Genomic DNA, 24,793 nt, shown 5'->3' with positions numbered 1-24,793 from the left:
TATACTGACCATAATGTCGATATGCACTAATTCTATTTGCCCACATTAGACTTTTTTTTTTACTCATTTTCTAACCAAGTATCTGTCCAAATGCGTTTCAAACACTGCCTCTGCCACTTCCACTGGCAGCTCATTCCATATAACCTCTGTGTGAAAAGCTTGCTCCTCAGATCTCACTTTCCATTCCAAACCTGTGCCCTCTAGTTTTAGACTCCCTACCCTAGGAAAAAGACTGAAAATATCTGTCTTAATTTTATAAATCTATCTTATTTATACCACCAGCATTTTATAAACCTCACCCTCAGCTTCTTAATTTCTAGCTCGAATAAACTCAGCCTATCCAATCATACCTTGTAACTAAAGCTCTCTATTCCAGGTTGCATACTGGTAAATCTCTTCAGTACTCTTTCTAATGCTGCCTGTACAGGAGTTATCTCAAATTTCACCTACTTTAAGAAAATACTTTATTTTGTTCCATTTCTAACACCTCCCTCCCCTTTCTCAATTCCTTTGTCTCCATCTCTGGAGACAAACTGTCGATCGACATCTTTAATAAACCTATGGATTCCCATGGCTATCTTGACTATATCTCTTCCCATCCTGTCTCCTGCAAAAATACTATTCCCTTTTCTCAGCTCCTTCGCCTCTGCCATGTCTGTTCCCAGGATGAGGCTTTCCTTTCCAGGATGTCAGAGATATCCTCTTTCTTTAAACAACGTGGTTTCCCTCCTCCACCGTTCATGCTGCCCTCATCCGCATCTCCTCCATTTCCTAGATATCCGCGCTCACCCCATCTTCTGTCCACCTTAACATTGATAGAGTTTGTCTTGTCCTTACCTGCCACGCTATGAGCCTCTGCATCCAACACATCATTCTCCGCAACTTCTGCTCTCTTCAACGGGATCTTGCTACCAAACACATCTTTACCTCCCCCCCCCCCCCGCATTCTGCAGGGGTTGCTCCCTCCGTGATTTCCTTGTCCATTTATCCTTCCCCACTAATCTTCAATCCTGGCACCTATCCCTGCAAGCACCAGAGTGCTACACCTGCCCATTCACCACCTTCATTACCGCTATTCAGGGCCCCAACTAGTCCTTCCAGGTGAGGCAACACTTCACCTGTGAATCTGCTGGGGCTGCCTATTAGGCCTGGTGCTCCCAATGTGACCTCCTCTATATTGGTGAGACCCATAGTAAATTTGGGGACTGCTTCGTCGAGCACTTCCGCTCCATCCGCCAAAAGTGGAATTTCCCAGTGGCCAAACATTTTAATTCTGATTCCCATTCCCATTGCAATATGTCAGTCCATGGCTTCCTCTTGTATAAAGATGAGGCAACCCAGGAGCATTACCTTAGATTCTGTCTGAGTAGCCTCTAACCTGATGGCATAAATATCAATATCTTCTACCAGAAAAAATACATTCTCTCCCTTCCCCTCCCCTCTTCTTCTATTCTCCACTCTGGTCCCTTAGCTCTTCTCACCTACCTATCACCTCCTCCTGAGCCCCCTCCTCCTTCTCTTTCTCCTATAGTCCACCCTCCTCTCCTATCAGATCCCTTCCTCTCCAGCCCTTTAACCTTTTCTACCCACCTGGCTTCACCTATCACCTTCCAGCTTGCCTCCTTCCCTTCCCCCACCTTTTTATTCTGGCATCCTTCCCCTTCCTTCTCAGTCCTGAAGAAGGGTCTCGGCCCAAAACATTGATTGTTATTTATTTCCATGGATGCTGCCTGACCTGCTGAGTTCCTCCAGCATTTTGTGTGTTATTTTCTTCAGGGTCATGTATATCTATAACTGCTGGTGGTCAACAGAAAGTGAAGGAGTCCAAAATAAAACATAGTAAAATGCAGGGTTAGCAATCAGGATCGATGACAGTATTCGGATAGTACTGTCCTTTGAGAAACAAAGCCTGATGTGTACTCAAGGCATACTTTGTTCAGTGCTCACTGTGCTAAGTTGATAGATGCAGAAGCAATCTATGAGTTTAAAATTGTGAATTCTTGAAACACTTGCCCCTCGCAAAGGCGGGTTTATCAGTCAATTAAATCATACCACACGGTACCTATAGACAGCTTAAAATGCTTGAGATCAGACACCAACCTGTCTCTGGAACTAAATCCTTGTACTGAAGAACAGTACCTCTACCATAGTTACTTTGGTACAGTTACAGCAAGGTGCCACAGCAAAATTATAAACACAAGAGGTTCTGCTGATGCTGGAAATCCAGAGCACCTTCTCCTCCGCTGTCACCTTATTCTGGTTTCTGTTCCCTTCCTTTCCAGTCCTGATGAAGGGTCTTGGCCTGAAATGTTGATAATTTACTCCCGTCCATAGATGCTGCCTGACATGGAGAATTCCTCCAGTATTTTGTGTGCTGCCACAGAAAAAATTATATGATTGGCTATTAGGGGGTGGGGGGGGGGACTCACACTTGGGAAGAAGTTATTGGTCATTTGGCTTAGCCTCAGAGTGTAGTTATATCAATCGTCAGTTGCTTCATCAATGGCTTTTCCTTCATCGGTGGGGGGGGGGGGGGGAGGGAGATGGTCCCCGATGATTGTACAATGCTCAGCTGCTGGGACACAGAAAATCATTGCTCCCCAGATGATTTTTCACAATCTTTATAGTCCTGCATAAGCAACTTCACTTTGTCACTGATCCCTGATATGAAGAAAATTGCACGCGTGAACTCACCTTGTCAAGCCATGTAAGAATTCCATATGTTTTTGTGAAGTTATCTTATTCTTTTAACCTTCAGAGAGTAAAGGCCCAGTCTGCTTAATCTCTCCTCAAAAGACAATTTCCTTTCCTCCCAGCCTCAGGAATCAATCAGGTGAATCCATGTCATGCTCCTCTATTACAGTATATACTTCCTCAGCAGGGAGACTAGATCTGTACACCATATCAGAATCAGAATCAGGTTTAATATCACCGGCATATGTCTTGAAATTTGTTGTTATGCGACAGCAGTACATTGTAATACATATAAATAAAACCTGTAAATTACAGTAAGTATATATATATATATACTTAAATTAAATAAGTAATGCCATAAAAGAAGTGAGGTAATGTTCATGGGTTCAATGCCCATTCAGAATTCAGATGGCAGAGGGGAAGAAACTGTTCCAGAATTGATGAGTGTGTGCCTTCAGGCTTCTGTACCTCCGCCCTGATGGTAGCAATGAAAAGGGGGCATGTCCTGGGTGATGACGCAGCCTTTTTGAGGCATCGCTCCTTGAAGAAGTTCTGGATACGATGGAGGCTCATGCCCATGATGGAGCTGACTAAGTTCACAATCTTCTGCAGCTTCTTTTGGTCCTGTGCAGTAGTCCTCAACCCCCATGCCAGATGGTGATGCAGCCAGTTAGAATGCTCTCCACTGTACAAATTTGTGAGTGCTTTTGGTGACGTACCAAATCTCCTCAAATTCTGAATGAAATATAGCCACCATCGTGCCTTCTTTGTAACTGCATTGATACGTTGAGCCCAGGCTAGGTTCTCAGAGATATTGACATCCAGGAACTTGAAATTGCTCACTCTCTCCACTTCTGATCCATCTTTAAGGACTGGTGTGTGTTCCCTCATCTCATCCTTTCTGAAGTCCACAATCCAGTTGAATTCTGAAGACCTCATCATATATTTTCTCTCTCATACTACATTCACTTCAATTAATACCAACATACACTTTGCCATCTTAATTGCTTGCTAACATGCACAATAACTTTTGGTGATTTGTGTACAAGTCACCCAGGTCCCCCTGAACACTAAATTATTACCATTTGAGAAAATACTCTTTTAGTTTACTTTACTTACCAAAATGGTGATTCCATTTTTCTATTCTAATCTGTTATTTCTTTATTATTTTAACCAATATACTGCAAAAGAAACTGATCTCAACAGCCGCACTCAGTCTGTCATTGAGACTGATGAACAAAGCCGTATAATTCCCTTCCAACAAATATTAAAGCGGAGATTAATGAGACTTATAAATGAAAACTGGATGACTATTTGAGGAAATGACCGAGTCAAGGAAATAGCAACATCGGAGGTCAACTGGGTCACATTGCTGATAAGTCAGAACAAATAATGGACTGTCATCTCCACTTGTTTGTTCAAAATTTATCTGGTCTGATAAATGACTAAGGCTTGTGAGATTACTTCAGTGCATATTTTTCTTTGCCAGTCATTTGGGAGAAAGGGTGACTTCCATTTTGGTTATGTGGGTTGTGGAGTGGCTATTGAGGCTAATGTGGAAACTGTAGTTTCTTCCACAGATGGTAGCTGACGGACAGGGCAGCTGTGTAGTCTATGAGGTGAGCCACTCCCACAGTCACTGAAACAGGGCTTCCATAATGCTCCCAGTGCATGAAACTGAGGATCAAAATACCATCCTTAATTCCTCCTCTCCACTTTAATTGCTCTTGCATAAGAGATTCCCAGGAATCAGAAAGAATGTTGCATTTCTTCAAGAAGACTTTGAGTACGTAGAACAGTACAGCACAGGAACAAGCCGTTCAGCCCACAATGTTGTGCTGAACCAATTAAATTAATAATCAAATGGCCAACTAAACTAATCCTTTCTGCCTACACAATGTCCATTTCCTTCCATTTTCCTCTCACCATGTGCCTATCTAAACATCTCTTAAAAATCTCCAATGTATCTGTGTCTACCACCAACCCTGGCAGGACATTCCAGACACCTACCACTCTCAGCGTAAAAAGCTTACTCCTCACATCTCCTTTAAAATTACCCCTCTCACCTTAAATGAATGCCTTCTGGTATTACATATTTCAACTCTGGGAAAAAGATGCTGTGTCTACTTTATCTATGTCCTCATAATCTTATAAACCTCTATCAGATCTCCCCTCGGCCTCTGTTACTCCAGAGAAAAGAGCCTAAGTTTGTCCAAACTTGCGTTATAGCACATGCCCTCTAAACCAGGCAGCATCCTGGCAAACCTCTTCTGCACCCTCTCCAATGCCTCGTCATCCATCCTCTAATGGGATGGCCAGAACTATATACAATACCCCAGATGCAACTTAGCTAGAGCTTTATAAATCTGCAGCATAACTCCCTGACTTTGGAATTCAATGCCTTCTTAACCACCCTCTCAACCTGTGTAGCCACAGTTTCATACCCTGAAACTTGTTCTCTGTCAGTTTCTGTGATAGAGTGTCTGTTTCAGGAGGCTGATGCTGGGCATCTATATGGTATGGTCTATCAACTGTCACCAACTGAGTGAAACTAGACTATCAATACTGGTTGGCCTGAGAAGCTCACTGATGTTGGTTTGTTTATCATTCAGCGGATTTGCAGGGAAAATTTCTGGAAGCATGAGGTAACAAACACCATGACCCTCATAACAGTTCTAGCGTAGTGATATCAGGTCTGACATTAGAACTAGCTGAACATTCTCTCCAAACCCACCAAATGTCACCAAAGACTCTAGCAAATTTCTATAGATGCAGCTTGAAGAGCATATTCTGACTGCTTGCGTCATCATCTGACACAGAGGAGCCAATACACAGGATTGGGAAAAGTTGCAGAGGGTTGTAAACTCAGCCAATTTTATCATGGGTGCTAGCTTCCCCAGCATCGAGGACATCTTCAAAGGCGATGCCTCAAGAAGTCATCCATCATTAAGTACCCCCATCACCCAGGACATGCCCTCTTCTCATTGTTACCATCATGGTGGAGATACAAGAGCCTGATGGCACACATTCAAAGTTTCAGAAAGGAGTTTTTTTTTTAAATTTAGAGATATAGCATAGAACAGGCCCTTCCGGTCCAGCAACCCACTTATTTAACCTTAGCCTAATCACAGGACAATTGCAATGACTAATTAACCTACTAACTGGAATGTCCTTGGATTGTGGGAGGAAGCCGGAGCACCCAAAAGAAACCCACATGGTCGCGGGGAGAACGCAAGAACTCCTTAGAGACAGGGCTGAAATTGAACTCTAAACTCTATTGCCCCACACTGAGATAGCATCGCACTAACTGCCATGGAACTGTTGCACCGATACCTTGTTCCCCTCCACTATTAGATTTCTAATTGATCCATAAACCCACGAACACTACCACTTGTTACGAGACGCACCCAACCGCGCCAGTTTCTGGGGTTTAGACACTCTAATTCTTTGGAGTACGGATAGCTGGCATGCCTCCTTTAAAGATTCAGGGCCACCCTGCTAATTGCCGATCGTGTTTTGGGTGGCATGAATCGAGCATTTAAAGAGCACCTGAACGGAGCCCCAGAGCTCAATCGTAAGCCTTACCAGTGATATCGTCCAGCGTTTGTTCTGCGCTCAGTTCTCGATCCAGTTTGACACTGTGTCTCGATCCTTACTTTGGGTACACCAGCATTTGGGTCCAAACCATCCTCGTCAAGGACTCTTATCACACTATTTGGCTCTCTTTTTTTGCACTTTTTTATATTTCTTATTGTAACTTTTAGTTATTTTTAATGTATTGCCCTGTACTGCTGTTGCAAAACAACAAACATCACAACACATGTCAATATTTCTGATTCTGATGCTGACACAAAATCTGCCGTCCCAGCACTTCATCCTGTCTCTGAGTTGCTTGGCGTTCTGCAAACAGTAACTAGCTGCTTCAACGGCAATGAACTATACTTCACAGCCTGTAAAATTTCACCATGAGAGCTTTTCATGGATTTGGAGGAAAATCACATCCTGCTGACCATGAGACTGGGGTGAAGCAGAGAGCTTTTCATGGACACTGAGGAAAATCATCTGAACTGATCAAGCCAAAGGAAAACCATGGAAGCAAAATCTCTCCTGCTGTTTATGAACTTAGGAGGGCTAATGGCGCCTAACAGCAACTCCTTTGCTTGCATCTTTGAAAACAGCTCTATTTCCTTCTTTAATATCTCTATTTTCCCTTTCAGGGTTCTTTTGAAGGCCCTGACCTGGAGTTACACACTGACTATGGTTCTTTGCGGGAATGGGATCCGCTCTCGGGGTTCCAAAACTGGTTGTTGTTCTGCACGCCAAATGTTCGGCCTAAGAATCCAGCTCAGATTCAGAAGCCTAGGATAGCAGGGCTCTGCAGATGGGCGGATTGAGGGTCAGTGTCACATTAGGAGACCTGTGTGTCGTTGGGGGAGTCTATATATCTACAGCTATGTGGCTGGAAACCCGGGATCTTTGCGATCTTCAGGCACAGAGCTTGAAAAAAGCGACGTAATGGACTTTTAACATCGTAAATCAGCGAGTTGTTTGTTCCATCTCCCCTTCCGCTGTGAAACAAAGACATCCCTTTCTCCCTTATTAGGGAGAGAGAGAGAGCCTGTGGTATGTCGAATACCGGGTGAAACGCGAAGCCTTTGGGGTAACTGCAAGTCTGTGTCTTTGATATTGCTTTGCTAATGCTTGAGTACTTGGTGGTGAGTACCGACGCTTTTTCTTGCTGGTTGGGGAGGGGGGAGTCGTTGCTCGTTGCCAGTTACGCGCAGGAGGGGGGAGCTGGTGGGGCACTTTGGGGTTCTAACATTTAAATGTCGTTCATTCTTTGGGGCACTCCTTGGTTTTCATGTATGTTTGTGAAGAAAAAGCATTTCAGGATGTATGTTGTATATATTTCTCTGACATTAAATTAGACCTTTGAACCTTTGTTCCAGCAGAGCAACTTTCAGCGACAGGAATACATGTACCCATGAACATTACCACAATCCAGCTCTCTTTTTGCACTACTCATTTATAAGAGTGCACTCACACACACATACACACATTTCTTAATGTAATTCATAGTATATTTTATGCATTGCACTGTACTGCTGCCACAAAACAAATTCACAAAATACAATATGTCAGTGATAATAAACCTGATTCTGATTCTGAAACTATCCAAAATACAAAACTCTTGCCTGCAGGGGAAAATGTATATATTTTGAAAGATAAAGTAAGCTTTTGACATGTGACCTTGCGAAAATCTGTTTTATTGTCATTTTACCTTTTCAATTCAATTGATAAAACAATTAAAATGACATATTCAGTTAGTCTTAAGGAGATTCAAAAAGCTGTACAATTTATGATAGCAATATATGTCGGAGAATAAATGGTTTGCTTTTACAAGCCTTTCAATTTCTTCTTCCCATTCATCTGAACAGCTTGGAGTTTTCAGTGTTTGACGTGTCATGTTGCAGTTAATGGAAAGAGTGCTATCCTCTCAGAACATCAGTGCATGCATTATCATATGACACTGTCAGCTCCTGCACAATGAGAAATCTGTTTCTTTTCCACAGCGTGGGCTGTCTATTCCCTGTTGGCGGTGACTTCAAGCTTTCAGGTCTCCACTGTATCAATAAACTGCTTTACAAGGTCACCGGAGTAAACCAAACTCTTTTGCCTTTCCCCTTGCCCTAGTTTAGTGCTTGTGAATAAGTGATCCCAGAATGACTACACATTCCAGAGGCAATCTTAGGTGCAAATCAACTGTTTAATGTTAATTTAATAGCCAGAGACCTGAGAGTGGCCATAGACTTTTCCAAGGGCAGAAATTGTTAATACCGGGAGGATAATTTTAAGGTGATTGGAGGAAAGTATAGGGAAGGTGTCAGAAGTAAGTTTTTTTTACACAGAGAGTAGTGGATGAGTGGAACAATAACTAGAACAAATGGTTGTCTATACCGATATTTATGGCGTTGGATAGCCATGCTGGGAATGCACAGTTAGTGATATGTTCTGGGAACTAGCTGAAAGATTGTACAGCAAAATTCCAATCGCATTTGGTTTGAAAATCCTCATTATTCTAGAGCAATGATTCTCAACATTATTTATGCCATGGACCCCTACCATTAACCGAGGGGCCCGTGGACCCCTGGTTGGGAACCCCTGTTCTAGAGGAAAACTGGATCAGAATGTAAACAGCTAGAAGAACAGCAGATGAGCAGTATTTATGGGGGCAAAGGAATGGTCGACATTTCAGGTCAAGCCCTTTGTCAGAGTGTGTTCACCTTGGTTCCACAGCAGAAAGCGGGTACTGGAGAGTTTGTATATTTTTTATGATATACCTCATTATAAGTACAGAACACATATTTGATCGACTGGAGAGTAATCAAAAATTGTGAATTTGTATTAGTAAAATTAAAATGACAACTGAGAGAGGAAAGTGAAGCAGTGTTCGTTCAGGCCAACAGAGGAGGAAAAGCACAAAAGTAAGAGACAATGTTGCCATTCTTAAAAGTAAGTCTTTGCAGTCAGGATGAATGAAGTTAATCAATAGCAGGTAGATCCAGAGGCAGAGGGCTGCAGTCAGGAAGAGGGTGGATAGGTCATTCACAGCAGGTAGTTTCTCACAAGACCATTGATGAAATGACTACCAGAATAGTTCTGCGTAAACCTTCGGGTTTAGCTCACAGCAAGGGATAGATGCGCAAGAAGGGTATCCTAGTCTTGGCTGTACATTACAATTCTCCACCTTGAATAGAGACAGCATATGGAATGCTGGCTTGTTGCCAGTTAGAAATAAAATGCCTAGTCAGGACTTCTGCACAACCATCAGCAATCATATTACCAGTCCTGATGAAGGGTCTCGGCCCAAAGCATTGACTGTTTGTTCATTTCTGTGGATGCTGCCTGACCTGCTGAGTTCCTCCAGCAATTTGTGTGTGTTACCAGTGTACTGTAAATGTAAAGTACATTTCTACAGAAACAAGAAATGCTGAGAATATCAACAGCTTGCACAACATCTGTGCACGGATGACTAGATGACCATTTTAGTTCAATGATCTTTCTGCAGGCTCTTGGATACTGAGGGAATCCATGTGTTGTAATCTCTGTTTATAGGGGGGATTGGGCTGAGAACCAGTTTCAGCTACACTTATAATTCACCAAGGGCTTTTTTTGTTGCTCAGTCGTTAAAGTCAACTCTGACTCTTTGTGACCTCATGGACCATGGGGTCCATAGGGTTTTCATGGCAAGATATGGAAGAAGATTGCCAGGCCTTTCTTCTGCCCAGGTTGGGTCCCGGTTGGGTTTGAACTCAGGACTATCTGCCTTGAAGTGCAGTATTGATGCCACCACACCACCAACCAGCCAAGGATTAAGAAAAGAAACTTGTGAAGGCAAGGAATTGCTTGTGGTTGTTCTCTATAAGACAGCAGAAGGAGATTCTATTTGGGAGTGGATCCAATGAATTGTCATAGAATTGGCAGCAGGAAAGAGTTGAGAAATGTGAAAAGTGTTGGGGGGTGAGGCAAGTATTATTTGACACCAACTATATCAGCCTGAACACACTGCCTTACCAAATGAGAGGTAATTCCTGCCAATTCCTGAGGGACTGCCCTTGAAGAAACAGAAGCTCGAATAAGTTACTGCAAACCTCAGGTACGCGATAGAGGAACCCACAATACCAATACAATGAGGAGAGGTAAGTAGAGGCCAGGAAGGCATTACATTTCCAAATGGTGCTTATTTATGGAGCTATTTTGCTTAGAACAAAAAAAAGTGGTCATTAGCCTCATTGCTTTTGAAGCCTTACCGTGTACTTCCGGTTGTTCTCAAGCAGTACATTGTCTCGCAGCCAGCTTACGACAGGCTTGGGGTTCCCAAACGCTGTGCACGTGAGGGTGATGCTGCTTCCTTCCTTGGCTTTCACATAGATGGGAGGCGTTTCCGTGAATGTAGGGGGAGCTGAGGAGACAAGCAATGCCATCACATTAAACTACTTCCAAATACCAGCTTGCAATTTCTCCATTGATAACATATGCTTGTGTGTTTACAGTGCGTAAGAAGAGTATAGTTCTTTTGTTTTAATTTAGCACCGCACCGTGATAATGAGAGCTACGAGTTCAGGCCAGACAAAATCAAACATAGTTTAGACAAACAGAGGAGGGAAATGAACATATCATGATTGAGCATTATGAGAATAGTAAAGCAAAAGACTGCATAGAAAAGGGAATAGAAATGGGAGGGGCAGTAAAACTAGTGGTTAATCCTAATTTACTTCGTCAAAAATTCTTACAATATTTCTAGTTTCGGGGCTCAGTTGAGCCAATCATTTCATCTACATAAGAGTGCAGCAGGCGCAGAGTGATGTTCGTCTACTTAGAAAGCCCAAGAGAATTTTTACTTGTGAATGTGTCCATGTAATTTGTATAACCTCATTAAATACAAAATTGTACTGTCACTCATCTCTCAGGATATGTATTGTACAAAATAAGATGGCAAATATCCTCAGGGTTCAGAATTCTCTCAATCCCTCCTTGATTATTGAACATGAAAAGAAAATGTTGGGTTTAAATGTTCTGATAAGACCCCAGCCCCAATATAATAAATATTTCTCTTTTCAGGGATGTTGTCCGACCTTGTGAGATTTTTCAGTATTTTTTGCTTTTATTTCAGATTTCCAGCATCTGCAGATTTTTTTTTTGATTACTACATTGAAGACTTTTCAATTGCAATTTACGTTTTTTTAAAAGAAATGCCCCATCCCACAAACTGTGCAAGGAATATTGAATGGGAAATTCCTGAATGTTATCCATCATTAAGGACCCCCATCACCCAGGACATGTCCTCTTCTCATTGCTACTATCAGGAAGGAGGTATACATTCAGGAACAGCTTCTTCTGCTCTATCATCCAATTCTTAAATGGATATTGAACCCATGAACACTACCTCATGACTTTTTGAAATTTCTATTTTCTCTTTGCACTACTTACTTAATTTAACTATTTAATATATATATATATATATATTCATACTGTAGTTCATAATTTTTCCTCTATTATTATGTTTTGCATTTTACTGCTGCCACAAAGTGAACACATTTCAGGACATATGCCGGTGATAGTAAACCTGATTCAGATTCACTAATCTGACATTGTGAATCTTCCCCATTTTTCTTAATAGCTAGTCACAGGTAAACTGGTTTGAGCTTTAACCTTCATTACGAGGGTTTACTGTATCTTAATTATTTCACCTTGGGATTGGCTCACGTACTCTTGATCAAATGATATCGATTGTTTTCCAAGCATATCAACTGACATCAGGGTCATGGTGTACTGAATGAAATGCAACTTCAACCTTCCCAAAGGATTACAGACTACGGTGGACAGAGATGTATTACTGACACTACTTCATTATCTGGATTTGCAAGGATACGGTCAATGCCATGAGAGGTTAAGTGAAGTTAAGTTGATTACAGTAAAGGTAGGTTTATTCTTAATAGAACTTGACAGGGCATAATTCATCATAAGTGCAACAATAACTCAGTTGCAGCTTCTTAACATAACAGTGCAGCTGGGTTCTTCAACAGTGCTATTAATAAGTGTTACATTTAGTGTCTAAGATTTCAGTTCCTGTGAATTTGAGCTCAAAATTTTGATTCAATGCTTCACTTAGGTTGTACCAAGTGGAAAATAATGTATTGGTCAGCTGTGGGGTTGGTAAAGCTGTACTCTATGCAGAAGAGAGAATATATTAGGCCTAGTTTATACCAATGTTCGTAGACCCTACAAGGCTATACCCCACCCTCACCTCGGCTACTCAGACCGTTTTACTGATCCCTGCTTACTGACCACTGGTTAAGCGAGTCAAACCAGTTCTCAGGAGATCAGGACCTGGCCTAAAGGTGCCACCTCAGCACTGCAGGACTGCTTCGAAAGTGCGAACTGGAGCATAGTCAGGGAGTTGGCCACCTACGATCATCACATCAACATTGATAAGTTTGCGAGATCGGTGTCCGGCTACATAGGAAAGTGCATTGAGGATGTTGAGGAATTGAGTGATTAAATACTACACCCAGAGCAAACCTGAAACCATGGCTGACTGCAGAGGTTCGTGTGCTGCATAGGGACTGGGGCACTGTCTTAAGATCAGATGACATGACATCTCTAAGGTCAGCAAGAGCTCTCCCGTTCCATCAGGAAGGCAAAATGTGAGTACTCACCGAAAGTCCACAGACACCTTTGTGACACCAGGGGCATGCAATGCATGTTGCAAGGTACACAAACCATAACCAATTCCAAGTCCACCCTGCGCGTCAATTGCAGGAACGTCTCCCTTCCTGACAGGCTGAGTGCTTTCTATGCATCATTTGACCAATTTGATCACATGACATTGAGAAAAGCCCCCTCTCTTCCTGAGGGACAGACATCCCGTGTGGCATCAACCGAGGTGAGGAAGACCCTAGCCAGGATAAATTCCCCAAAGCTGCAGAGCTGGATAACGTACCTGGTCCGATGCTGAGGGACTGTATGACCCAATGAACAGAGGTCTTAATGGATACTTTTAATAACTCATTGAAACAATCCACTGAGCCTGCAGGCTTCAAGGCAGCCACTATCATTCCAATGCCCAAGAAAGCAAAGGCAACTGGCTTAATGATTGCTGTCCAGTGGCACTGACTTCAATAATCATGAAGTTCTTTGAGTAGCTGATAATGGATCTTATGAAATACCACCATCCAGCTACATTGGACCCTTTCCTGTTCACCTATCACTCAAACCGGTCCACTAATGGTGCCATTGCCTCTGCCCTCTACTCTGTCCTGTCCCACCTGGGAAACAATGCTTCATACACCAGTATGCTGTTCACTGACTTCAACTCGGTGTTTAACACACTCATCCCCCAAAGGCTGGTGGGTAAACTGTCCTTGTTGGGATTCAACACCCCTCCCTGTAACTCAATCTTGGATTTCTTGACGAAAAGACCCCAATCAGACCGAGTCGACAGCAATATCTCAAGCTCCATTATACTGAGCACTGGTGGCCTCCGGGGCTGTGTGCTCAGCCTGCTGATGACTCGGGACTGCACTGTCAAGCTCCGTCCAAACGGCGTCGTTGAGTTCGCAGATGATACTACAGTGGTTGGCCTCATCAGCAACAACGAGTGGGCATACAAAGAAGGGGGGCTGCGGCATTGTGTGGTACGGAAGCTGCTGGGCATCGGGCCGCAACACCTAGCAGAGGACAGTAAAAACTGCTGAGAGGATCGCTGGGGTCTCTCTCCCCATTTTTTGTGGCCCAAAGCATTGTTGAGGATCCCTATAACCCATCCTACAATCTTTTTGACTCACTATCACCAGGAAGGAGGTACAGAACATCAGGATTAGGATTATCAGACTGGGTAACAGCTTCTTCCCTCGGGCTGTGAGACTAATGAATACCCTGCCACCACTGAGGTCTTGTTACTAGGACAGCGAGCTGTTTACTATACTGTTTAATATTTACCTGTGCTGCATTTTACTACATGTATTTGAATTATATTTTATTAATATATTTACAGTATAATATTTTAGTTTATGTGCTGTGTGTGATATATGTTATGTGGGTGCACCTTGGTCTGGAGAAACGTTGTTTCATTTGGTTACATATATTTAGAGTCAGATGACAATAATCTTGAGCTTGAACTTGAATTTGAGGTCACCTCCAAATTGATTTGTCAGCATCCTCTTCTTTAGCTGCCTTCTTTATTCTAACTTTAGCTGACATGGCATGCGCTCTACGTTTTTACTTTGACTGATAGAAAAACCCTTCATGGTGTTTAAAGAGTTCTGCCCTTAGCGTTCCACACTCGTAAACATGCTCCAGGGTCTCTATTGCTGAAACCCGTGCCTCTGGCCAACCAGAAGGCAGCATTTGACCTCAGTATCTTAAACTGCAATGCAGTGAATTCCTCTTCAATTGATGTAATCAACCACAGAATAAAGATCTTTTCCAAATGTCACTCAAGTATAAAATATACCATATCTTAAGGAGATGCAACTGTCACTCTATAGTGGCTGAGCAAGACAGCATGTTATGAGGAAGGCTAATTATGTTTTCAGATGTAAGAAAGTAAGGTTCTTAGTTCTACTCAGAGTCTGTTTGACGAAGTGACATGATTTTTCTGAGTTATGTCAATCCTAGCTGTGTCTTTATAAAGTGCAATTTTGTCAAAATATTAAACCTGTGGGAGGGAGTTAGTTCGATTAAAATGTTTAGCTCTTTCAGATGTGGTAATCGCAAAGATTTTATTCCCATTATTTCTATTTGTTTGGATTAGCGCAGATATACTTCCACGATTTATCTCCCTCTTTACACTCAGTGGCACTTTGTGAGGTATCTCCAGTAGCTAATAAGGTGGCCACTGAGTGTATGTTCATGGCCTTCTGCTGTCACCCATCCACTTCATGGTCTGATGTTTTGCACGTTCAGAGATACTCTTCTGCACACCGATGTTATTATTTGAGTTACTGTCACATTCCTGTCAGCTTAAACCAGTCTGACCATTCTCGGCTGACCTACCTCATTAACAAGGCAGTTTTGCCCACAAAACCGCCATTCACTGCTTTTTCTTTCTTGCACCATTCTCTGTAAACTCTAGAGACTGTTGTGCATAAAAATCCCAGGAGATCAGCCGTTTCTGTGATACTCAAACCACCCAGCCTGACACCAATGGTTGAAGTCACTTAGATCACAGTTCTTCCCCATTCTGATGTTTGGGTCTGATCAACAACTGAATCTCTTGACCATGTCTGCATCTTTTATGCATCGAGTTGCTGCCACATGATTAGCTAGTTAGAAATTTGCATTAATGACTAGGTGTACAGTTGTACCATTGTACCTAATAAAGTGGCCACTGAGAGCATATTTTTATGAGATATCTCAAAGCACTTCCCACAACAAAATTTTGGTTGTGGAGTACTATTGTAAAAAAAACAATGAAAGCTGTAGCTTTGGATAGGCATAATCTAGCAACAATTTGTATTTATACCAGGTCTTTAATGAATTAAAATGTCCTTGGACACTTGATAGGAATATTATTAGACAAATAATAAAACTTTGTCACATGAGGGAATATGGCAGGTGCTAAAGAGATGGATCTTAAGAAGGATTTTTAAAACAGAGAAAGGATAGAAGCAGACAGGGTTCAGAAGGAAAAATTGCAGTGATTCTGAATTTTTTTAATGTATATTCCATACTGTTAGTGCATTTTGCTTCAGCATAGATACAACTGCGATGCAAGAATGCCTTTACCAAGTAGTCAGAGTCATGCAATATGGAGAAAGTTATTTTCGGGATTGATTCTGGCATCCAGTGCTCTGTGTGAAGTTTGCGCGTCCTTCTTGTGACTGAGTGGGCTTCCTCATCTGTTCTGTTCTCCTCCCACATTCCAAAGACAGGCTGGTTATTAGATTAACAGGTGGATGGTAGAGTCTTTGCTTTTTGGCAGGGGGAGGGAGTTAACGGAAATGAGAAGAGGATAGGTGGCGGTGGTGGAAGCAGATGCAATAGGGTATTTTAAGAGCTTCTTGGATAGGTACATGGAACTTAGAAAAATAGAGGGCTATGCGCTAAGGAAATTCTAGGCCTTTTCTAGAGTAGGTTACATGGTCAGCACAACATTGTGGGCTGAAGGGCCTGTAATGTAATGTAAATGTCTATTTTCTATAATAATCCCAAGGCATTCTATGCATACTTAAGGAGCAAGAAGTTAACAAGGGAGAGGGTGGGACCACTCAAGGATAAAGGGGGAAATACTTGCTTGGATATGAAGGATGTGGGTGAGGTCTGTAATGAGTACTTTGCATCATTATTTACCAAGAAGAAAGATGTGGAGGATAGGGAGATCTGTGCTGATTGTATTAATATGCAAAGACATTTTGAAGTAAAGGAGGAGTTAGAATTGGGTCTCTTAAAAAGCATGAAAGTAGAATGTCCCCAGGGCCTGATATATATACTCCAGGTTTTGAGGGAGGTAAGTGAAGAGATTGCTGAGGGCTTGACCAATATCTTTGTGTCCAATCTAGCCTGGTGGACTGGCAAGTAGTTAATGTTCTTCCATTGTTCAAGAATACAGTAACAATAATCCTGGAAACTCCAGACCAACAACTCTCACATTAGCAGCAGGGAGGTTACTGGAGAGAATTCTTAGGGATAGGATTTATGAGCATTTGGAAGTCCGTGGCCTAATTAGGGAGAGCCAACATGGCTTTGTGTGTGTCTTACTAACTTGAGGGAGATTTTTTTGATGAGGTGCCGAGGGTGATTGATGAAGGTAGAGCTGTAGGTGTCTGACAAGGTCCCTCATGGCAGTCTCATCCAGAAGATTAAGTTCCATGGATCCATGGTGAATTGTCTATTTGGATTCAGAACTGACTTGCTCATAGAAGACAGAGGATAGTGATTGAGGGGACTTATTCAAGCTGGAGGTATGCAATTAGTGGTGTTCTACAGGGATCTGTACTGGGGCGTCTGCTGTTTGTGGTGTATATAAATGACCTGGGTGAAAATGTAGATGTGTGGGCTAGTAAGTTTGCAGATGATATGAAGATTGGTTGTGTTGTGGATAGCGTAGATGATTAGCAAAGAATACAGCGGGATGTAGATCAGTTGCAGATATCTGTGGAGAAATAGCAGATGGAGTTTAACCCGGCCAAATGTGGTTTTTCTCCTCAGTAGGTCAAATGTAAAAGACAGTACACAATTCGGGGAAAGACCCTTAAGAGCTTTGGTGAGCAGAGGGATCTTGGGGTCCAAGCTCATTGTTTTCTAAAGTGGCTACACAGGTTGCTAGGGTGGTCAAGAAGGCATATGGCATACTTGCCTTTATTAGTCGAAGCACCGAGTTCAAAAGTCAGGAAGTTTTGTTCCAACTTTATATAACTCAAGTTAGGCTGAATCTCGAGAATGCAATATAGTTCTGGTGGCCCCATTATGAGAAAGGCCAGTGGTGTAGTGGCATCCACACGAGACATCAAGGCGAGTGGTCCTGGGTTCTAATCCAGCCAGCTCCTTGCACACTCTGCATCCATGCTGGGTTGAGCATCGAGCTAGCAACCCAGACTTGTTTAAAAAATCAGACAAAAATGCTAAAGAACCCAATGCGCCACAAAGTGTGGAAAGGAACAGCACACATTATAGGAAAGATGTTGAGGCTTTAGAAAGCATGCAGAAGAGGTTCAATTAGAGGTCATTTGCTATAACAGAGTTTGGACACACTTGGCTTGCTTTCTCTGGAGCGGCAGAGGCTGAGGGGAGATCTGTTAGAGGTTTATAAGATTATGAAAGGCATAGATAGAGTAGACAGTGAATGTCTTTATCCCCAGGGTTGAAATGTCTAATACCAGAGGAAATGCATTGAAGGTGAGGGGGAGCAATTTTAAAGGAGGTGTGAGGGGCAGGTTTTTACGCAAAGAATGGTGGGTGTCTGGAATGCACTGCCTGTGATGGTGGTAAAGGCAGATTTAGGAAGTTTTAAAAAACATTTAGATAGACACATGAATAAGAGGAAAATCAAAAGGTATGGACATTGTGTAGGCTTAAGGGATTAATTTAGCTGACCATTTGACTACTAATTTTTTTGGCTTGGCACAATATTGTGGGCCGAAAAGCCTGTTCTTGTGCTGTACTGTTCTGTGTTCTAATAGATTGCAGCAAAAATTCATGGGGAATAAAAATGTTCTTAAAAGCTGGCAGAGACTCAATGGGCCAAATGGTCTCACTTTCTGTCATCAGGAAATGTGGAAGCATAGAAAAATATGAGCAGGACTTGGATCTCCAGCCCTCTAAGCCTCCTGCACTTTTCAATATGATTATGCTGATCTCTTTTCAATATCATGTTTCCACTTTCTCCATATACTCCTTGACATTTTGGACTCTATACATCTCCTTCCTATGAAAATTCAGTGCCTTACTTCCTCAGTCTTCTCTGCTAGGTAGTTCCATAGGAACACTTTAGTGATGGAGTTACTCTTTACCTCAGAACTAAATACCTTATCCCATTTCTCATGACTGTGACCCCCTGTTTCTAGAACTCCCAGCCAAGAGAAACATTCTTGCTGCATTCAGTTTAACTAAAGCCTGTCAGAATATTGTGATTGTCAGTGAAATCTTCTGTCATTCTCCTAAACTCTGGTGCATACAGTTGGCCCTCCTTATCTGCGAGGGATTGGTTCTGAGACCCCCCCGCGGATACCAAAAAACACAGATGCGCAAGTCCCTTATTTAACTTGTCTCAGTGTGGTGGTCTTTAGGACCCAGCGGAACCCCGGACTTTATTTAACACGTCTCCATACGGTGGACATTAGGACCGGGCAGTGAAGCTCTGAATCCACAGTGTTTCTGTTCACGAAAATAATCACGATCACGATTGAAAGTAAGGTGGAAGTAATAAAGTGATCAGAAAGAGGTGAAACACCATCGGTCATTGGAAAAGGGTTAGGCTACAGTCGGTCAACGATTGGAACAATTTTAATGGAGCATGTGAAAGGCCCTGCCCCGATGAAAGCTACAGTTATTACTAAGCAATGCAGTGCTCTAATTATTGAAATGCGTACGTTTCTTAATTGTTTTATATGCATAGAAAGGTAAAATATGCACTATATACTAAGAAAAACGTTTGACTAACTGACACTAAATAATACCGGATGTACCTGTTCCGACTTCAAATCCGACTTAAAGACGGACTCAGGAATGGAATTCATTCATAACCCGGGGACTGCCTGTACTTTTAAGTCATTTCTAGATTACTTATAATATCTAATACAATGCAAATGCTATGTAAATAGTTGTTATACTGTATTGTTTAGGGAATAATGACAAGAAAAAATAGTCTGTACATGCTCAAACACCGAGTGTTGGAGAGAGAACTTCTGGGTTTTCCTGATCTGCGGTTGGCTGAATCCGCGGATAAGGAGGGCTGACTGGACAGGCCTAATTGATCAAGTGCCCTTTCCTGTGACAGTCCCATCATTCCCAAATGGGGAACAATCACTGCACTTCCTTAATGAAAACCATCGTCTTTCTTAGCTCAGGAGACTAAAATTCCATGCAATACTCCAGTTTGTCTAAGATATGTTGATCATTTATTTTGTTTGCCATTTACTTCACATAAAAAATGGCAAACACTTCATTTACATTTGGTTAATTTTTAGAAGGTTCAAATAGTTCAACTTGATATCAACCTGAAATCCTTACTCTTTGTAGGCATCCACGGTAACAGGAACAAAAGAATGAATAACAGAAAAACAGTAGAACCTCAGAGCCCCTCGCCCGCCCCCCATGACCAAGCAGCAGCAAAATATCAACCCACACCCTCACCCCACCATCCACCATGCAAAAAGGCAAAGCCCCTAAAGTGACCATGATCTGGGGTCCAGCAAAAACTACTGTCTATCCCAACACTTTGACACCGCAGACAGGCTCTCTCTGACTCGTGAGGGAGAGAGAGAGATTGCTCCTGCAACAACAAGAGGAGAGACCAACAGCTCACTGTTTTGATGTTACAATTGGCCTGTCACTTCTACATTGTAGTTAATCTGGTCCATTACTACAGATAGCATTCTATCAGCAATCTGTATTACCTATAGGTTTTTATTGGTCTTATTATCTGAAAATAGCTAAACAATATTTTGTAGTTCTCTAATAATTTACCTCTATATCCATAAGGTAACCACCTCTTCACATTAGCTTGCTTAACACATTCAAATGCAAGACATTAACCAGTTCCACAAGTGGGGAGAACATCCATTTAAAATAAAGTGACTAATTCTTATGTCAAGAAAAATAAAGGCTTTTCTTTAGAATTCATAGTTGTAATATCCACACAATGTAATTTTAAAATATTATTATGGACTTCTGAGATTAGCTTGAGCTCTACTAGTCCTCCCACTTATTGGAATTTTTAATAAAACAATGTACTTGGCAAATGAAATAATTATAATCCAGAGTCAACCTGAAAAATGTGTTCGTGTTAAATCACCTTATCTTGCTGCAAGATGTTTGAAAATTAAATATGTAGGTGGAAATTTATAACTTATCATCACCAATTCTTAAAATAAACTGCTCTGTAGAAAATCATTGGTAAATTTGTCATAGTACATGAAAATATGAAAATTAATTAGTTGTGCTGCCTGCCCTTCCACTGAAGGTGAATAATCTGAAAATACTACAATCATGCTTTAAATCTCTTTCTGCTGTCACTTGCAGCTGAAACAATTTTTTTCTTATGAAAAACACTAGTACTCTACCCTTCTTCAGAATACTGACTTGAAAAGACTAACTTTTAAATTATGAAATTGGATATTACAGATTAAGGGAAACTAAATTAAGCGGGCTGTACTTGTTAACAAAAGAGTAACTATTATAAAATACAATCCTCATGAAGTAATAAATATTTTCTTTTGATATTTCTTTAAAAGGTGTGTACTTAAGCGAGGAGCTAAAAGGACTTGATATTGAAAAGATTAGACAGCAAGACAGCATGTATCCCAGTATAGCATTAAGCAGCCCCTCTGAAACTGGTCAATAAGTATAAAAGAGAAATTTCTGCAGCACAGAGACAGCATCTATGGAGGTAAAAGTGCAGTCTTCATTTCAGCTCAAGAAAGGTCTCGAGCAAAATGTCAGCAGTCCATTCCCCTCCACAGGTACTTTCTGACCCGATGAGTTTCATCAGATTATTTTGTTTTGCTCCATAATCCAGCATCATCAGTCTCTTGTGTCTAGAAACAAAGATGGATATGATTATTGAAGCTGATTGCTGATGAATAAGATCTTTGGGTAGAGTTGCAAGATTATGGCCTGGCCCAAACATCTTTAGCTACTTCATCAGTAATCCTCCCTCATCTATAGCAGTTACTTTCATTCATGATTATTATGCTCAATACCACTCAGATGTCCTTGTATAATTAAGTATTCTTCAGCCCACCTTCCTTATATTTATCAGATGGAAATTTTTGCTCTTCCAGCACTAGATACTAGTGAGGAAGTCTGATCATTTGGAGACATTGAACGAGCGAGGAGAAATGGAATGAGCCTACATGTGTTAAATGTTTGGTTGCTGCTACCTAGGGTCAGTGTCTTGATGAGAAATGGGACATCATGTTACAAATGTACAAAACATTGGTTAGACTGTACTTTGGAATGTGTGTGCAGTTCTGGTTGCTGCAAGACAGCAAGGCTGTGGTAGGGTTATAGAGGGTGCAGAAGAGATTTAACAGGATCTTGCCTGAAATGGAGGGCTTTATTTGCAAGGAAAAATTAGGCCATGTTTATTCTCATTGAGATATAGGGCATTGAGGAGTAAACTCATAGAGGTTTGTAAGATTATGAGGTGCATAGATTTGGGTCTTGATACATTGCACCAGAAAAATATACTTATGTGACACTGAACCACCTCATTGAGTGGTATGCAATCTTCATTTCAGACTCAGAAGAACAGAGTATAAAGTAGTGATATATAGCTCATTGGCATCCACTGTTCATTTCCTTCTAATACTTATGATCAACACCGTTAAAATTCGAGAGATATTTAAAATGGGCTAGTGATTCGGTGAGAGAAATCTGACTTACTCCAATCAGAAATTGGATCTTTTAAATTATAACTGAAAATCTCCATTTTGTTTCAAGTACAATCCAAGAATTTTTCTGTCATTCTAGCATGTTTTCCAAGGACCAATTGAAAAAGAGGGATGAAAATTCAAGCTCATCTATTCTCATAAGTCACTGATCTTGTATTGTCTAACCTGACAATTGAAAGAAATGAAAATAAAGGCCAACATTTATAGAACATCTTATCACTCTGCCCCAAGGAGTCCCAAAGTGATTCACACACAATGAATTACTTTGAAATGGAAAGAATTTTGTTACATGGAGTAAAATTACAAACTACACAGGAAAGTCACTTTATGGATAGAGTAGTGAATTTTCCTATAATTCTGTCCAAGAATAACTGGATAATGTTATTGCATTACATTGCAAATCCAATATTACTGCAGTTCATTTGTCATTAAATCAATATAACTTCAGGTCATGTGTCACAAACATTTTTGAGCAGTAATGGAAGCAATGCAGCACTACAGTGAAAAACATAATTGCAGAGAAAATTCAAAACCTAACATATTGATTTCATGCTCCTTGTTCTCATTTCTGAATTCCTCATCCTCTCTCTCTGAACAACCTTATCCATCTACTTGTCCCACTGTATAATTTCTGAATCTCTGATGAGAGGCCATTTTCCTCCTTGTATTTTCTACCCATAGTGGCTTACCTCAATGAAAAAAACCCCATCCCATCAGCTAGGGATCCATCCCCAACCTAGCATCTATACTCTCATACCTGACAATATTCAAATATGTAAATAACTCGGAAATGTGTAGCTCAGGTGGCTGATGGTTGGGTTGATTCGTTCTCCGATCTTGGCAAGATAGGAGAACAACTCAAGCCAAAGTATTTAGGCTTTATTGTTGCATATTTAGGTGAACTGAATGATAGCAATAGCCAATGTTTTCCTTGCAATTTATATGTGGAGTCAAGTCAGTAGATGAACATGATGGGTTTGGATAGAACGTTATGAATCTTAGGGATGAAAAGCATAATGGCTAAATTGAAGAATCAGCAGAGACTTGGACGCATAGGATCCAACCCCGCTGTAACAGAAAGGGAAATTAAGTAGAATTTTAAAAAGGAATTAAAAAGGTAATATAAGCAACATAGCTTCTATTGATCCACTACAGAAACAAGTTCTCTGAATTTTAGTTTTTGAACAGCAATTCTGAGACAAGAATTGTTCTTGTGCACAGTCAGAGTCTGAGACCCATGTTATTATTGACGTGATCACTGAAAGCCACGAGGGATTGGGCCATGCACTAAACGTGCGCAAATCAGAAGCCCTCCACCAACATGGCTCAGCTGTACGACATTACCGCTGACAATAAAGATCCACGATGAGATCTTGGAATACGTGCATCACTTTCCAGCTCTTGGTAAAGGCAGACATTGATGATGAAATTCACCACTGCCTCCAATCATCAAAATAGTCTTTAGATAGCAGAAGAAAAGATGATAAACATCAAGCTCAGCAAGCAGCAGTGATTCCCACCGTCCCACATGCTTTGAAGATGAAGAACAGTTATACCAATCTTCTCATGGCCTGGCAATGTACCATCAGTGTTGTTTCTGAAAAATGCTCCAATGCTCTGGCAGGCTATGTGAACTGATCACCAACATCCCTGTCACTGAGGTTCTGAAGTTCTTTAGTCAGTGGGTGGGGCCCATCGTCTGCCTGTCCAGTATCACTCACCAACTGGGCATTCCATTGGAAGGTTGAACTTAAGGGCAGGGGACAGGGTGAATGGTAGGATTCTTAGCAGTATGGAGAAACAGAGGGATCCTGGGGTCCACATCCACAGATCCCACAAAGTTGTCACACAAGTTGATATGGTAGTTAAGAAGGTGTATGGTATGTTAGCCTTTATTAGTTGGGGAATTGAAGGTTGCAGAGGAGATTTACCTGGATCTACTATGCTGCCTGGATTAGAGTGCATGTTTTATAAGGAAAGATTGAACAAGCTGGGGCTTTTCTCTTTGGAGCAAAGGAAAATGAGAGGTGACTTGATAGAGGTGTATAAGATGATAGGAGGCATAAAGATTAGACAGCCAGAGACATTTTCCCAGGGTGGAAATGGCTAATACAAGATGGCATAATTTTTAAGTGATTGGAGGAAAGCATAATCAGAGGTAGGTTTTTTTATACAGAGAGTGGTGGGTTCATGGAATGTGCTGCCAGGGGTGCTGATAGAGGCAGACACATTCGAGACATTTTAAGAGACTCGAAGATAGGCATATGGATGAAAAAAAAAGAGGGTTATGTGGGAGGGAAGGGTTAGATTAATCTTGAAGTGTGTAAAATGTTGTGGGCTGAAATGCTGCAATGTTCTGCAATATTCTACTCTGAGCTCAATCAATAAAAATAAATCCACAGGCAGATGTAGAAAACACTTCAAGAACATTCTCAATACCTCCCTAAAAAAATTAACTCATGGGAATCCCTGGCCTGTGGCTG

At 41.4% G+C, this 24,793-nt stretch overlaps 1 protein-coding gene across 2 annotated transcripts in view; it reads right to left on the bottom strand.

Annotated features, from left to right (window-relative positions):
* Window positions 1–24,793, bottom strand: part of igsf9bb (immunoglobulin superfamily, member 9Bb) — a 687,093-nt gene that overhangs the window by 238,170 nt on the left and 424,130 nt on the right. For both annotated transcript variants that reach the window (XM_059957059.1, XM_059957060.1), the window contains exon 4: window positions 10,506–10,657. In XM_059957059.1, the coding sequence (XP_059813042.1) occupies window positions 10,506–10,657 (152 nt within the window). The remainder of the gene's footprint in view (window positions 1–10,505; window positions 10,658–24,793) is intronic.

Source organism: Hypanus sabinus, chromosome X2 (genome assembly GCF_030144855.1).
Source record: "Hypanus sabinus isolate sHypSab1 chromosome X2, sHypSab1.hap1, whole genome shotgun sequence".
Taxonomy (NCBI): domain Eukaryota; kingdom Metazoa; phylum Chordata; class Chondrichthyes; order Myliobatiformes; family Dasyatidae; genus Hypanus; species Hypanus sabinus.
This window is presented reverse-complemented; position numbering and strand designations above follow the sequence as displayed.